This window comes from Rutilus rutilus (assembly GCF_951802725.1).
Source record: "Rutilus rutilus genome assembly, chromosome: 2".
NCBI lineage: Eukaryota > Metazoa > Chordata > Actinopteri > Cypriniformes > Leuciscidae > Rutilus > Rutilus rutilus.
This window is the reverse complement of record NC_140210.1, coordinates 37688036-37706142: the sequence shown is the minus strand read 5'-3', so window position 1 is coordinate 37706142 and position 18107 is coordinate 37688036. Positions and strand designations below refer to the sequence as shown.

Below are 18107 nucleotides of genomic sequence, written 5' to 3'. Positions count from 1 at the left end.
ACAATTTAAACATGCTATAAAAAAAATCTGTGGGTATTTTGAGCTAAAACTTCACATACACACTCTGGGGACAACAGAGAATTTTACATCTTGTAAAAAGGGGGATTATACCACCCCCATTTAAGAGTGTTGCTGTCAGTAGAGCTAATTCTCTAGACACACTAGTTTAGGAAAAACTGCAGATATTAGCTCTGCTAAATCTAATTCAAAAAGCTACAGTAAATAATATTTGAAATGCTTGTCCACCACTTATTTGTTTTTGCCATTTTTAATGCTTCCCTACCATTTCTGTTCTTTTACAGTACTGTTAAAACCACAATGGATCCCAAACTGTCCAGTCCACCCACTGGTTCTAATTCAACTGGTGAGCTTTTGTTCTAGTTCTTGCATATAGTTAGTAAGTAACTATTTCATTAAATAACTCTTGTTTTTCTTCCCTCTCCCCTCAGCAATCCCAGCGCAGCCCAAACCTCTGTCCACACCGACTGCGCCAGCCTCCTCCGCTCTAGCCGCCTCTACACCTATTCTACAGATCATCTCCACCACCACAAGCTCTACCCCCTCATCCACCTCTTTGCCTGGCCAGACTCAGACAGGCACCCTACTACTAAAGACTGGTCCCGGTACAGGGGTCATGACTAACACCCCGGTGACATCAGGGGGTCAGTCAGTGTCTATTCAGCCTCTTTTAATTCAGCTGCCTTTAACGATGGCAAATGGGCAAAGTGGGGCATTGGTTAATGCTGGCGGTAGTGTTGGTTTGATACCAGTGTCATCATTATCTACGGTTAGTAGCATCAATAAGGCAAAGACGACTACAGCTGCTACCACCACCTTCATCCTTCAAAAGCCAGCAGGCAGTGTTGTTTCATCTTCCTCCACATCGTCTGCTCCGGCGGTGTCTTTGGCGAGAGCCGTGTATCCGGGTGGCACAGGGACTGTTAGCTCACCCAGCACAGGGATATCTGTGACGACAGCCCGAACACCCATTCAGTGTGCTGCTGTTGTGGGAGTGTCTACAGCCGCCTCTTCTCCAGGAACCACGGGACCAGCGGCGACAGGATCAGCGGCAGCCGCTCCGCCATCAGCTTCCGCGTTGGCCTCAAAGACCGGTATGAGACAACGTCTTTATTCTGTTTTGTAATATTGCTGTTTGACATACTGCATTAGATTGTACTACACCATGCTATTTAAAGCATTGAATAATAAAATATAATATAGTTTTAAATGAAACATATTGGCTTGTACATGTAGTAGAAAATTTTAATTTCTGAAAATTCAAAGCATGTACCAGATATTAAGCTAAATATTTTGTAGCGTATTTAATTATTCTCACATTGCCTATATTTATTACTATGTAATACATATTCAATCTATGACTGTGTTATCAATTCATATTTTTCATAATGTAATCATTTTAATTTCTCTTTTTAACAGATAATCAGGCGTCAACACCGAAAACACCCACTCAGGTAAGCAAGGTTTAAAATGTGTCTTTGCAAATACCACTCTTGTGTAGTAAAAGTGTGGTATACTAAATTTGACTTCTCTTTCGACAGCCTGGGCGTCCCAAAGGTTCTGTGATCGATCTAACTGAAGATGATGATGATGTTCAAGGTAAAATACAGTTGCTCTTTATTCCTCAATCTTAAGGTGCAGTCACATTAGCAAATTTTTGTGGGCAAAAAAAGGTCCATTGTCTATTGCCAACAGTGTAGCGATGTATGAAGCACAGCTCTCACAGAAGTCAGTTTCAAACCAAGCGGCTTCCTTGTTGGTCAGCGAGGGCAAATTTGCATAACCAACTTGAATATGACTGAAATCTGAGAGTGGGGAACTTTTTCGCTTTCATACGATTGTGTGGATGAAATTACGTGTGTTACTAACTCACACTGCTATATTTCCTCATCATAGTTGAGGTTTTTATCTCTCTTGAGCTTTTTAAGCTACCGTTTCCTAATACTTTTCTCTTTTTGTGGGTGCTGTGCAGTGACAGGAGTCCAGAAAGCCACTGTTTCCCCTATCACTACCCAGCGAACATCTGGGCCGCCTCCTTTAGTCAGCTCAACCCCTAATGCAGGTGAGTGATCATATTTTTCTTTTCCCTTTTCTTTGTCTTGCTGTTGCTGCTTAAAATATTATATAGCGTTCTACATGACTTATTTGTGAGAATAAATTCAGTATACTATACTGATGGGTTTCTTCTTTTTTTTTTTCCTCCGTCCGCTGGTTCAGGAGTTCGATCTGCACAGCGTTCCTCTGTGGTGAGTGTGTGTGTGTGTGTGTATATATATAAAGAAGATACAAAGGCGATAATTTCACTTCTTTCTCTCTTTATGCTTTAACATTTTATTTATATTTTGTTAACATATACAGTGCCTATAATAATCTTTCTTGCCTTCCCTCTTTGTTCTCTCTCAGGATTCTCCGTCTCTTTCCCGTCCAAGCTCTTCTTCCGCCACATCTCTTCCTCCACTACCACTGGCACCATCACCGCCGGCACGTCTCCCACCGGAGGCGTCCCTCACTTCACCACCGCAGCAGCCCCAGCTCAAACTGGCCCGTGTCCAGAGCCAAAACGGGATCGTCCTCTCTTGGTGTGTTGCGGAAACGGACCGCAACTGCGCCGCTGTAGATACCTATCACCTGTACGCCTATCACCAGGACAACCAGGGGACAGTATCGGGCACTGGTGCTTCGGCTCAGTCACTGTGGAAGAAGATCGGGGAGGTGAAGGCACTGCCGCTGCCCATGGCGTGCACCTTGACCCAGTTTGTGTCGGGGTCGACATATTATTTTGCCGTGAGGGCGAAAGATGTGTACGGCCGCTTCGGTCCTTTCTGTGAACCGCAGTGCACTGACGTCATTAATCCAACATCCGCTGCATCATCCTAAATTAATTCCAAATGGATGGTACAAAAGGATGTGGCCTGGGCCGGAGGAAGTTTGACGGGAGATTTGTAATTGTTACAAAATTGTTAACTATGCGCAGACCACTGGTTTAGTCTTGCCCTTCGTGTTAGGAATTGTAGGGAGTTCAAATAGGTTGTCTAATGCAAACGGAAAAACAAATACTCATCACTGCATACAGACACATATACACTATTTGTTTCAACTTTATTTTACAATGAGGAAGGAACTATCAAACATGCGTTGTGCTTGAATTTGTATTTTCCTTGTGCAGAATGTTCAGAGTTAAGTATTGTTTTTGGAATTCTTTCTCTCTCTTTTTTTTAAGGTGACTTTTTTTTAATAAAACAATATTCAATACATTGCACAGATTATTGTTCCAATATAGGTCCCGGTTATTAGCTACAGGACAGGAAAGCAGAGGTGTTAAAGGTTTTCTAATGTTTTTTGTCTGGTACCCAGACACTCCAAAATGACACTCAATAAAAGTATTGATATATTTAAAAAGGTCTCTCATTTATTATTTGTCAAAACTATGGTGTATTGTTTAATGACATACAAGTCATGTCACATATATAGCATTCCCGTTCATCTCAGTGGCAGTTCCTTGGTTCCCTGGAAGTATTGACCTTTTTTTTTTTTTTCACAGATTGATGACGTTTCAACATTTATTGACACTGTAAATCTAGCAAAGTTTTTAATATATATTTTGTGTACATAACACTGTATTTGTGTTTTATTACCTTGCCATTAAATTACAGGAAACTAGTTAATTGCTACTGGAGCAAATGAGAGCACAAAAATTATATTTGTTGTAGTGTCCGTTATCCGCTATAGAAGTTTACATGATGATGACTTGGGGTACATTTACATGACAAAATGAACTTAAACCGGAAACGTTTTCCCTTTGTTTTTAGCGTACAAATGACAATCTGCAAAAACAACTAAGAATGCTGTATGCATGCCAGGCCAGTAGTTGGCGATGTCACTTTATAAAGAAACACTGCGCCTATAGACTGAACACGTAATACAATAACTGTATCAAAAACGTGCACTTTGAAACCCGTTTTCGGGCCCCAAAAATGCTGCTGTTGTTTTAATGAACAGCAATACGTTTTCCATTTTTAATTGAAAACAGTGTCGTGTAAACGCCCCTTAAGCTTCTGAGAGGCCCTGGAAATATGAAAAAGGTCCATCGGGTCCAATGCTACTTGATTAATGAGTTCCAGGAAAATTATGACGATGCTGAGGGCACCATAGCAATGCCACAGTCCCAAGGCCTTTACTAGCGACTGTCCCTAGATGTGATGTGCAAGGCAATACCCAGGGAAAAATATAAGAACTTTCCAAAACAAACAGGAACTGGTGAAACTTCTATTTATAACAGAATAAAGTATAAACCATACCTTGCTTGAAACATGTTTACAGAAGAAAGAAACCAGCCAGACCTTTTGAAAAGTTTTATTCATTAATATTGCTTACAATTCAATTAATTGCTAAATGCAATAGAGACAATTACTCTAGATCCCCTTCAAAAGGTACGTTTTCAACTGAGACCTAAAAACCTCTAGATGGAGCCTGCCGAATTTAGAGTGAAAGACTGTCCCACAATTTAGGAGCAACTACTGTAAAAGCTCAGTTACCCTTTGACTTCTTCTTGGAACGAGGGACTGCCGACAACATTTGATCTCAACATCCTTGCCGATGTATAAAATCCTAAAATGACTGCGCCGTTCTGTACAGGCTGCAAACGAGATAATTGTCGCTTACTGATCCCTGAAATAGTATGTGATTTGGGAAGCAGCCAGTGTTGCCAGTTACTGAAGCTCGGCATTGTAAGGGGATTTACAGTCAAAGACCCAGAACCAGATATGATGAATGAAGACCCGGAGTCAGAATTATAATAAATTGAAGAAACATTTTAGTGAAGATAGTTTGCAGTTTCATCAGCAGAAGTCAGCTTCAAGACTCACAAGGAGTTCGTATGCCGCCCCGTTTACAGTTACAAAGATCACAGCAGTTATACCATTTCCAAGGTCTAAGCTACGTCCTTGCTTCAGGTTGCAGTTTCTGATTGGCTAAGAAATAGATACACATAGTAATTTTCCAACATATACAGATAGACTTAACATATATCCATCAATTATGCAGCTGACACTCGGACCCTGAAGTTAGGCACGTCGTGACCTTCCAGGTCGCAGATTTGGGTTGCTTGCTGGCCTGTCCCGAACAACAACTCAGTCAATCTCCAATGATGCCAGTGGTTCCTTAACCTGTAACCAAAAATATTAACACACACACCAACACACAGGTTTTCCAAGGTTGGATTTGGCCAGGCTCTAACTATAAACAGGAGAGTCGTCTCAAAACATCAAGATAATACGCTCTTTCTCTCAAGGAGAGGACACTTTAATCTAACACAGTAAAGTAAAGACTTTAGCTATGAAATGGTCACTCAAACTATTGGTTTCAATGACCCTTGTGATGTAGTCATCATGGTGAGCTAGAAGAACAGGAACAGATATATGTTTTAACCAGAGGCGGACAGAGTACACAGCTTCATTACTTGAGTAAAAGTACAGATACCCCTTGCTAAATTTTACTCAAGTACAAGTAAAAGTACTACAGTCAGATGTCTACTTAAGTAAAAGTACTTAAGTACTTGTTTTTAAAAGTACTTGAGTATCAAGAGTACAAGAGTACATTTTCAAAATATTGCATACTGCCACAGTGCTTACATTGGTAAACACAGCAAACACTTGAAGCGAAAACTATCATTAACTTGTTCAGAAAATTGAAATAGTCTGGCGAGGTGGGGCCACGGGTTGGCATATTCCCGGGATGGACCTGCTGCGTCTTCATCCATTGTTTCGTCCATGGTTTTGTCTCTTATCTAAATCTGACCATGGAGTTGACTTTGGCGGAAAGCTGAAGGTGATTGCTGATAGGCTGTCCCAATCAGTGGCGCCTGCACAATCCAATCACGTTTGAGAGGGAAACAACAAATTGAGGGGCTGAGTCCCAATTCGCCTACTTATACTACGACCTAAAAGTATGTACTTTTTTTGTGAGGAAAAAGTACATACTTTTGAGTGTGTAGCAAAAGAGTATGCACGTTCTGGGACATACTTCGATGACGTCATGCAACGTGAACGAGAACGTGGTTGCCTAGTTACGCACACCGCGACTGTTAACAAAACATTTTACATTTCATTCATTCTTATATGTCCAATATAATTTTATTTACTATTCCCATCTTTTTTTCCTCATTGTTTTTTCCACAATACATTTACAATGTGTTCTACCAAATTGAGGAGTGAAGCAGGGCGTCGTCGTAGATCAACCAAACGCAGGTCGTTTGTGAGGCGGTATAAAATAACGACCGGTAGTTAAAATATTTAAAGTTTATAGTATAACTATTGTTTAACGTATTTTATACTTATGTATAATACTCAAAAATACCCCGATGAAAATGAACCATGCTTTTACTATAGTAAAAGTGTAGTAACCATGTTTCTTTGGTTGGACTGATAAAGTTAACATTTGTACAGCCACAGTATTACTACAAATAAGTCAGTGTGGTTAAACTATGGTTAGTGTAGTAAAAGGTGTTTATTTTCATAAGAGTTTATAGTAAGGTATAAATCTAAGACAGAAACATCAAAAGAAATACATAAAAAAAGACACTTGCATGACACTGTACAAGAGCCTTTTTATTTACCCTACAAGATAAACACGGTACTTTTTTGGCACAACATAAACCCATTAATATTACGATACAATAAAATATAACTTTAATTAGGGTTAAACATTTGAATTCTCACACTTAAAAACTGAGGGCGCATCTCCGCTGCTGCATCCGGTGTGTTAAAAATACAGTCGTATTTTAAAATTTCGCGGTCTTTCTCCTCTGCTATTAGGCTTGTTTGAGATGCGCCTTGCCTCGCCTGAAATGTAGTCGAGAGTAGGCGGCTGCAGTGAGAGGAGTGAAAAAAGAGCAGGCAAGCCGGACAGTTCTCTCTTCACGCAGTGGATCTGACACCTGTGAGATCAAAGATGGATATCGCGGGATTCACGCTCGTGTTGCCAATAAACTGGATGGAATTTAAGTTCTGTTGCTTCTATATGAAAATAAATAAAATGAACAAGACACCCAAAGTACTTGTTATTTAATTCCATTCCAAATACATGTTTATCAATATTTTTTTCTTTAATACAGACATATGTGTTTTTATTTTTTTAATAAAAAATTAAATTGCATAACCCAAAGAGATCGCACTGTCAGATAGTTTGGGAATATTCACACATAACATAGGCTATACACATAAAACATGACATTAGAGTTTTAAAATCAAACATTTTAAAAGACAACAATACATCACAGTTGTTTAAACCAATGAGCATTAAGCTGTGTTGTCAGCAAGTCGTTTCCTATCATGCTTTTGATCAGCGCAGTCGGTGGAGAGCAACTGCGCTCGACTGCAGAATCCGAGAGATTTTTGACATACGTCAGCATGACATCAGAGCAAGGCGGACCGCACTCGGACACATTTCTAACGGCATCTCGCGGTGATCACCGGTGATCGATTCTGCGCAGATTTTGCTCATTTCAAACAAGCCTATTGACGCAGCTCGGACTCATCTCTTCAATCGGACTCGATTGTTCACCACACCGGCTGCCATGTTTACATCACCACAAAGCTCCTCCCTCCCGCACGCAATGGGTTGTGGGCAATATTAGCCGTTAGAGTGTGCATTGATCTGCACTTCGAATTCTAACCGGAAATAGTAGGCCATCCGGGTATCTTTGGAATACTCATTTCAACATACTACGATTTGGGACATACTAATTCTAGTTTCGCATACTATTTAGGACGGATAGTATGCGAATTGACCTTTCGCCGAGCCCCGCCCCCCTTAGTTACTGTTGCTACGTCCGACAAACAAATGGTCAAACACGACCAGCGCGACAGATTGCCATGACGGGAAGAGCATTTTTGGAGCAATACCTCCGCGATATCCTCCAGATCGAGGCAAAAGGGGTTACAGTATGCAGTGGAGGGATATATTCAAAATATAAAAATACGCAATGAAGGAGACACGACTACTATCTACGTCTCTATCGAGGCTAATGCTTACCGGTGTTCATACACATAATTTGTGATATGACAAAGAACAAGAAAACAAGTGTTTAAAAGCATTGAAAGACACTCATTGTTTTTGTGTGAAAGAAAAAACTCTGAAAATAAAAGTGCTGTCAGCAATAATTTCTTATGTGTTTTTTCGCACAAACTATTTTCGCTATGACTAAAATTTTAAATGCTGCAAAACACATGGGAGTTATATTCTCGATGCTGTAGTTTATCTGATCAGTCACAGTATATCATTAATCAAGCTTAATTTGACTTTTCAACTACAATTAGGGCAGGGTGAACTGAAAGCTTTTACAATCTTTTAGCTATAACTTAGGGGGAGAGTGGGGTGATTTGTGCCAGGGGGGGAAGTAGTTCCACCCTTGTTTCTGGAAAACCATAGAAGAAATTGGTCATGTGACCACATAATTTTGAAAAGCAATCACTTTTACTCGTCCTCCAAAGAAGAGAGACACATGGCATGAGAGTTAAGCATATTTTAGTGCAAAAAACTGTTTTTTCCCTTTCAAAGTAAAATTTCTATGATTAAGGTTTTTTGATTGTAGTGTCTGAACAATTATAGACAAGCTTGAAAACATTTCACACATGTTTTAGTGCTTTAGTAGGCTACACAATGAGTCTATACAGTTAGCATGATGTTAGCTCTTAACTGCTGGATCATGCTAGTTTTTCAAACTTGTGGGTCCGGGGTGATTTGTGCCAAAGGGCCTGGGTTAAGTTGTGCCAGATCCAGACCATCCAGACCAACATTCTCAGCGGGGATAATCTTGAGAAGTGAGGAGATGGGCATGCCTCATCATTGTTTGACTTAGGCCTGCCTGCTATTTGTTTAATTTAGCTAACACTGATTTCAGTTTTGAGTTTGCACTGTTATTAAAGAGAAGTTTTATTCCATTTTTAAGTGGCCTATGTCACAATAGGATGTTTAGAAATTAGCCTAGTCACTTTATTCTTATATGTTACATAATTGACAGACAGCGCTATGTCAACAGGCATCTATTGCCAAAGTCTTTTTGCCTGAAATGATTCACAAATATCATATATTGTGTTGCTATGGTGCTCTAAATGGTTGCTAGGGCGTAGCTTCATAGCTTCACAGCTTCACAATGATCCTGAGAGACTGATTGGTCGTCTGAGTAAAATGAGCCCGCCCCCTTGTCTCTATGACACTGTGATCCAGAGTTATGTTCAATACAAAATCCCTATGCAATTGACCATAGCAGGAAAAACGCATGCTATGGTATTCCAGGGTGAAAATATCTAAATAAACCTTAAATTAGTAATTTTGTATTGAATGTATCTTGCTTTCATATAGCAGTATGGTTCATAACATTAAAATGTTCTGTTTTACTTCAGAAATCACTGGCACAATTTACCCCCAATGTATTCTCCCAAAGGCACAACTTCCCCCGCACCAGGGGCAAGTTGTGCCATGAGACCACTTTTTTTCCAAGAGCTATATTTCTGAAACAATTTATTTCAGATCCAAAGTTATTATTCTCAGGGATGCACCACATCCTGAAATATATGTACATCCTTAAGTTGAAGGCATTACTGCCATGGCCTCACTTTAAAGTCACTTTGAGTAAAAACTGGCACAACTCACCCCACTCTCCCCCTATATCATTGACAAAAGTATGTGGTGCATTTTCTTCCAAAAATGATTTTCTTTCTCAAATTCATGCTTCAAGTTGACAACGCACAATAAACGAAATCACACAATAACTGTAACCAGACATACCCTTAATTTGCATCTAAATAACTTTCATTGCTTGTCTTTCATAATGCACTTACCATAATATTTATTAGGGGGACAACAGATCACAAAACTCGCGGTTGAGACCATAATATTTATTAGTGGGGCAACGGATCATAAAACTCGCGGTTCAGACAATATTATGTTTTTTGAGTAACAGATAGGATAGTTTTTCAGATCAGAAAAAAAACAAAAAAAAACTTTAAGTAGCCATCGACACCACAGCCAGCAGACGTATTACTATGCTTCGTAATGTTCGACACATTTAACTGGGAGTGGGGCCGTCCACACTGTTTTATCCATTGTAGGCATCGCTCACGTTGTGTTTTCGGCTTTGGGAATGGAAAGAACACAACTCCTCCAGACAATCTCTCGGGGTAACGTTATATAGTGTCCGATTTACAAACGCCGTGGGCGCACGCTTCACCATCTTGCTAATGTTTGTCGGACCTGCTCACATAGTAACGGTTGCTATGATGTGTGATTGGACAATGGCCGTTTTGGGGGAGGGGCCGGCGAAAGGTCAATTGGGACTCAGCCAGGGTTTCCGAGATTTTCCTTGTTTTTTTTAGAAGTAGTAACGGGTACTCACGGTTATGGATAGAAATGTAGCGGAGTAAAGAGTACAATATTTGCCTCTCAAATGTACTTGAGTAAAGTCATGAGTACTCGTACTCCCCAAAAATGATACTCGAGTAAAGTACAGATCCCTCAAAATTGTACTTAAGTACTGTACTCAAGTAAATGTACGTTACTGTACGGCTCTGGTTTTAACACATGTTGAAGACCTTTCTCAAACAAAACATCTTTCCATATTTCATTTCTGGAAGCCGGGCTAAATAAGCCAGCACTGTTACTGCATTCAGATATCAAATACAGACATTAGAGAATACATGAAAAGAACATTTCAGTGATCACACGGGAAACTTATTATTATTATATTCCCACAAGCCTAGAGAAGTCATTCAACTCAAGTGATGTTTAGAAGGAAAAATATTGATTAATACCTTGATTATACTCACTCATTAGATATACATGGAAGCAGCAGTGGATTCCAAAATCCACCCCCTTCAGCATAGGCCTACTATAGCAAACCCAGAAAATAATAAGATTAATTAGAGGTATTTGTTTGGCACACTGAATAGATTAACAAGAAATCAAAATCTGAGGAAACCTGATGTACCATTATAGTGTAGTAACAATTGTTTTATGAATATCTTGTCTGAAGAAAGAAAGAAATTAAAAAAAAACAAGTAAGAACATTAGAAAGAGTTTTGGAAATGTGCAATCAGCTTCCTCATCATCTCAGAAAACTTCTAGGAGCAGCCATAAATCATTTACTGTTACAGGGCAGAATGAATTCACAAAACTCATTCCAGCTTGAAACTACTGCTTGTGTGCTTGATGGTTCCTGTGGGTGGTTCAAAGATTCACCGGAGACTTCATGCCATTAATCAAAAGTCTGGATATTTTTAATAAACACCTCAAAAATATTAAAAAGGCTGCAGAAAATTCTCTCTATATGGTGCAGGAAAGTTAGTTAATCTATTCATAACCTTACAACTTAATGTGCTATTGGCTGGATGCCAGGCTGTCTCCATGAACACGGTACTCCAGAGAACAAGGTTATCTTACTGCATCACTCTTGGTTGTTTAACCCAAACCTTGCTTACTCGAGGTATGCTGGTTCCAAAAACGCGTCCGGAGTTCAGCCAACCCAGACGGTTAACAACACAAGACATTCTTCTCAACAGAGCCACGAATCGACGAGTCACCATGGAAACGGACGCTAAGAAAAAGCGCGCCATACTACTTCTTCTTCTGATTTACATAGCGGTGGGTTTTTCAATATTTTCGTTAAATAATCTTTAATCACTGTGAATAAGAACTATATTGTTTGTTTGATGCTAATTATATAATAAAAAGAAAGACTGGTTAAACTAAATAACACTGTGCATGCAAATACATGGTTGTATATTATCAAAGTTATATATATATTTTTTGTTTAGTCATTTTGCTTCCACTCTGCTTGAAAGGTAAGATATCATATGTGTTTTTATTTATTATAGAAATACATAGCACAGAATGCTGTTACAAAAATAAATAAATAAATGTCAGCTTGCAGATCAACGATGTGTGAGATGAGAATTATATAGCTAGCCTATATATTATAATAAAATTAGCATTACCTTGTTTTAATATAGCTTTATATATCGATATAACTATATATAATATTGAGCGCAAACTGTCACGCCCACAGAAGCCTCATCAATAAGGCACGCACGCGGATCACCTCTGGAGCAGGGGCGGTTCTAAGGTCAGTGGATATTCGGGTATTTTTATATAAAGGAATGAATTAATTATTTATAAAAGCGATTTATGGGAATAAAGACAAATAAAGGCTTATTGTATGACAGGGTTTTTTCTCCGTCTCAAAATGAGACGGAGATGGTAAAATCCTACTAATGTTTTAATTTAATTTAATAATAAGGTAATTAAATGTTATTTTTCATAGATCATCAGCCTAATGTGTTTTCGACATTATTTTTGTGGGTGGAGCTTGGTACCTCTAGGGGGGTCCGGGGGCATGCCCCCCCGGAAGAAATTTTGGTACATTTTAAAGATAAATTCATTAACCCCTTAACGCCTGAATTTATAAAGCTGTATATAAAAAAAAAAATTCTGTGTGTTTTTGACTTTAGGTAGATGGTAAATAATGTTGAGATTATCAATTTCACTTTTGCACAACAAATAAATAGAAATTTTGGTATGTTGCAAATTTGCGACAACAGGCATTTAGGGTAATTTTGGTATGTTGCAAATTTGCGACAGTGGGCATTTAGGGTATTTTTTTACAAAATGGAAAAATTAATAAAACACATTTTCCCATCTCAGGAATGTAGATTTTATTCATGGCACAAAGTTGTTAGAACTTATAAACTTTATACTTATAAACTTTGACAAATTAATGAATCTTGACAACAGCAAGAAACAAAACACTCTCCTACTCCCTAACATTGACAGTAGTTTTTATACATTCCATGTTACACTCTGTTTAACTCTTTCCTTGTTTCTCCAGTGCATACATTATATATTCTTATAGTGTTATATCCTAACATGCTATTTTTTGTGGAAAAAAAAAAAAATTTTTTTTTGGCTGAAACCATCTAAATACAGCATTATTATAATATGTAGCCATTAGCCCAATCCAGCCGTTATGGCCCAATGTCGCAAATTTGCTACAAACAGAAATCTACAAAGTACGTAAAAAATATTCGTCACATGAAGTCTATATGAATAACATAGCTATAGAAGCAATCAATAAGCTGGTACATATTTTTATCTTAGCACAACTTAACTCATTTTGGGAAATTTCTCCACATTTGCGCACTTGATATGCGGATTTTGCAAAACAAAATATTAGCTTCGGTGAACCGGATGTAGTTCCCACTCCGACCGCTCCTACGATAAACCAGTGCGTGCAAAATGTTCCTAGGTATGTATCGAATGTGCACAAACAGGCATTGGGGGAAAACACACGCTATCTCGCCTGCAGTCTGAATGGAAGGGGTTTGTTGCAAATTCGCGACAGTAGGCGTTAAGGGGGTGCACTTTGAGTCACCCAAATCCACTGTTAAAAATAAATAATCCACCCGCAAACCGCCCATATTCTTTGATTTAGATATCTGCATCTGATCACATTACAATTATTCAAATTCTCAGTGTTAAGCATGATAATATGGTAACATATCACACTGAAGTTGGCTAATTAAAAATGAACATTTGTTTAAAATAAAAGTTCTTCTTTTGGCAAAATTACATTTCCTTAATAGCCTAAACAGAGGCTTTTACTTTACAGAGGCTTTACCTTTACAAAGGTTTTATTTTATTAAATGTTTGCTCATCTTTCATTTCAAATTCTTAAATTTGATCAATATATTCAATTAAAATAATAAGACATTAGGCTGTTACCAATCAAATTAAATAATTTACATTGAAAAATTATAACTGTATTAAATTAGATTATTTTAAATATTTTTGATATTTAAATAAAAAAAGTTGACTAATTTGCGTCCCCGGATACTGTCGGTAGTTGGACATATTTATTGTAAAACAGTCAAATATTAAATGTTTATCTAGGCTACTTACATTTTACCAGACATTCGTTCACTTCTTTAAGCATTTTGACATTGATGAGCTAGACTGCTGAACTTTTAGTCATCCTAACAAACAGAGCGGTGCGTAATGTAGTGCATCAGAGCAGCAATCAAGAATATAAAATACATTGCAGTGAATCTCTTATTTGCATTTTAAATTTATTGCCAATAATAATGACAGGTTTGCGAAAGTGTAGAACTTGGTGAGCTCGCGCAAAATACATCTTCAGCACAGCGACTCATTTAAACGCCTCTGATTGGCCGATGCGTTCAACAGACATGTCTGTGATTGGCTACAATGCTCAACGCTGCAAACGCACGTCGTAAGTACCTTTAATGCAAAGGGAAAAATAAATAAAACTGTAATATGCACTTTTCATGATTAGGTAATCGCGGCTGCTGTAGGCTAATCTTATTCACATTTGTTTTTCTGATTAATTGTTTTGCTCTATGAGAAAGACAAGGTAACAAATTATTCGGGGCTTTACTAAAAACATTCGGGGCCATAGTAATCGATTGTCGAGTTCACGCGCATAGGTTTAGTACCTATGATCACGCGCGTGAACTCGACAATCGACTACTGTGGCCTTCCACCGAAAACAGGATGTAAACAAAGGTATGAGCGCTGGCTGAATTAACTTCATTTTTATTAATATCTCTAACATCTACTGCAGTCAGATCCACCCGTGTTCACTCGGAAGGAATCACTCACATTTTCTGTGCACTTGTAATGACACTTAAAGGATGTTAAGAGGCTAAAAAGCAGGCTTACTACTTGCCCCATTGAAGTCAATAGGGTGCAAATTTTAAAAATAGAATAACTCGGTGTAGGCAACACCGATTTTTGTCGTTGTTCTCTGTATTGACAGCACTCCAAATGTACAAAAAATGAGCTCAATGTTAAAATTGACCGGAGTTCTCCTTTAATATGAGTAAATGTAAATGAACAAAAATTTGCGTTACATTTACAATCCTGTGAAAACATCATGTCCCTGATCCCTGAAGTGTCAGCAGAGGTTGTGTCAACTAGACTCTCCCCTGTGAAGGCCTCATCGACACGACAGCCATTGGCACTGATCCTCAACAAACCCGTCTCCATACCGGCGTGATGACTCCGATCTTCAACCAGATGGAACTGGATTATATTCTGATTGTTCCAATCCAATCTGACTTGTGACCTATAATGCTGCCTGAATCATAATCATACACTGTTCGTTCGTTGGCCAGAGGAGAACTGGCCCCCCGACTGAGCCTGGTTTCTCCCAAGTTTTTTTTCTCTCCATTTTGCCACCTGATGGAGTTATGGTTCCTTGCCACCGTCGCCTTTTTTCACCTTTGTTGCTATTGGCTTTTGGCTTGCTTAGTTGGGGACATTAAATTCAACATTTAATTTAATATTCAACAACATTATTGATCTGCCTGCATTGACACCATTATATGAGAACTGAACTGAGCTTCCCCAGAGCGGCTGTATAAATTAACTAAATGAATAAATTTTTTACAACAAAAATTAAACATCACTGAACTTACTTAAGCTGGACTGTGGGTCCGTGTACTTGGCGGCCAACGGATTTTCGTTTTGAAAGGAAAAAAAAACAAAAACGAAAAACGGCCGGTTTCCCAAGTACCATTAGTAAATAGGAAAACGAAAAACGGAAAACAACCCATTATTCGTTTTTTGTTTTGATATTAAAAAACGGAAAACGAAAAACAATCTCGTTATCCGATTGTCCTTGATGTGTTTATAGAAGGAATTTTGATTTCCGATTTCCATCTATAAACACATCAAGGACAATCGGATAACGAGATTGCTTTTCGTTATACATGTAAGAGTATAGAATATCGGAATATCATCATTTAGTGCAGAAGATCCGCTTTTAACGTACATGTTGCCACATACTGTCATAATAAAAGATAATTACGCCTATAACACTATATTTGTATTATATTATACAAAAACTAGTTAACGTTACTGTGAGGGTGTTTCTAATACCGTGGCTGTGACAAAGTTGACATCTTTCGTCTGACTGCCATTATCAATCTATCTCTATTTTTTTATTACTCTTTTTGAAAGTTGTGAAAACGCTGTTGTGGCGTTTTTCTTTTGCTATTTGAGCAAATGGGAACACAAAAAATATATATTTAATGTAGTCTCTCATTCACTGCTATAGAAGTTTACCCAACTATGACGCCTTCCACTTCTGAGAAACCCAGAAATGTGAACAGGGTCAATAGGATGTGTCACACTCACATCACGTGATTTTCTTGCCAAAAACTGTGATAGGCAATTTGGTTGTATTTTATTGCTATGGTCCTAGGGATAGTTCACCCAAAAATGAAAATTAGCCCATGATTCACTCACCCTCTCGCAATCCTTGGCGTATATGACTTTCTTCTTTCAGAAGAATACAATCAGAGTTATATTAAAAAATGTCCTGGCTCTTCCAAGCTTTATAATGGCAGTGAATGTCCATCAAAGTGCATCTATCCATCATAAAAGTGCATCTATCCATCATAAAAGTGCATCTATCCATCATAAGCCCCTTTCACACAGAGATTCCAGAAAATACACGGATAAAGTGACTCGGGATTTGACCCGGGTTCGTTTGATTTTGGTTCATTCACACTGCCAGTGATTTTCCGGAATCAGAGAATTGTGTTCACACACAACCCGTAAGAATCCCGTAAAGACACGTGACATCGATGTGACTTTGTAATGTCTCAGAAGCGTCTTAAACCACGCTTGTGCATTTTTTTCTCTGATTCGATCATAAACTTGCGCATTACGTACCATTTCACTAGCTGGCGAACGATCCCGGCTTCAGCGTCATCACTACGACACGGCATTATTACGGCTTTTGTTCACACAGCGCACGTTCCGGGACTGAACACGGTAATGTTACTAGGTCCCCAACCCGGCATCGATGCCGGAATCAATCCTGGGTCTTGTTTGCGTTCACACAGAAGGCATTCTGGCAATTTCCCGGCAATTTCCCGGGATCATCGCACTGTGTGAAAGGGGCTATAAAGTGCTCCACAGGCTCTGGGGGGTTAATAAAGGCCTTCTGAAGTGAAGCGATGCGTTCATGTAAGAAAAATATCTATATTTAAAACTTTACTGACTAAAATAACTAGATTCCAGCAGACCGCCGTACACAAGTAGACTTGCGCCACAAAAGTAACACTTGACGATGTATGGCGTAGGATGTAGGAGTAGCGTAAGCTTCGACGCCTCTCGCGGTTCAAACAAACAGGGCTGGACAACAAACTCAAGCTCCTCCCACATTTCTCTTTAAATATTGTGGTTTTAGGCTTCTAATTTGTGACTGGTGTTTTGTTTTGCTTTATCCTCTGCGCTTCTGCGTTCGTCATTACGTCGTGCATCAGGTCAAGTGTTACTCTTTCGCCGTAAATCGATGCGTACGGCCGTCTGCCGTATTTTAGTCGATAAAGTTTTAAATATGGATATTTTTCTTACACGAATGCATCGCTTCGCTTCAGAAGGCCTTTATTAACCCCGGCAGAGCAGCGTGGAGCACTTTTATGATGGATAGATGCACTTTTATGATGGATACATGAGCTTTGATGGACTTCAAAACTTAAACGGCCATTCACTGCTATTATAAAGCTTGGAAGAGCTAGTATATTTTTAATTATAACTCTGATTGTATACATCTTAAAGCAGCACTATGCAGCTTTGCCGATTTCTTCGCTGTTTTCTCGCGGGTTTCTCTATAGAGCTCCCCCTACAGCTTCGGAATAGATATTTGACAACACTGTCGTCAAAACTCATTGGCGACTCCCCCCCCTCCCATCTTCTCCCGCTGGTCATGTGCATTTGTTTTCAAAGAACCCGGTGAACGCACGGAGCCATGTCCACTGAGGTATGTATGATACACAGAAGGCTAGCAAATAAATGTTTAGATAGTGAGTAGGGCGGCCCGCCGGCCCAAAGTTGCAAGTGTGGTTTTTCGGGGGGTGGGGGGAGTGAGACGACCACCATTCAACCCGAAAAATGTCACATAACCATTCCAATGACTCCGAAGCTGTTCAAATTAAGCTAAAAAAACCTGCATAGTGCTGCTTTAAGGAAGAATGTCATATAGGCCTACACCTAGGATGGCTTCAGGG

The 18107-nt window shown here is 39.0% G+C and overlaps 1 protein-coding gene across 12 annotated transcripts in view; it reads left to right on the top strand.

The window, feature by feature from the left end:
- The window catches only part of atf7ip (activating transcription factor 7 interacting protein), a 43769-nt gene extending 40352 nt beyond the window's left edge, over nucleotides 1-3417 (top strand). For all 12 annotated transcript variants that reach the window (XM_084401985.1, XM_084401988.1, XM_084401984.1 and 9 more), the window contains 7 exons: nucleotides 303-364; nucleotides 450-1112; nucleotides 1438-1472; nucleotides 1560-1617; nucleotides 1991-2080; nucleotides 2236-2264; nucleotides 2422-3417. In XM_084401985.1, coding sequence (XP_084258111.1) covers nucleotides 303-364; nucleotides 450-1112; nucleotides 1438-1472; nucleotides 1560-1617; nucleotides 1991-2080; nucleotides 2236-2264; nucleotides 2422-2895 — 1411 coding nt within the window. In that variant the 3' untranslated portion in view covers nucleotides 2896-3417. The remainder of the gene's footprint in view (nucleotides 1-302; nucleotides 365-449; nucleotides 1113-1437; nucleotides 1473-1559; nucleotides 1618-1990; nucleotides 2081-2235; nucleotides 2265-2421) is intronic.
- The last annotated feature ends 14690 nt before the right edge of the window (nucleotides 3418-18107 follow it).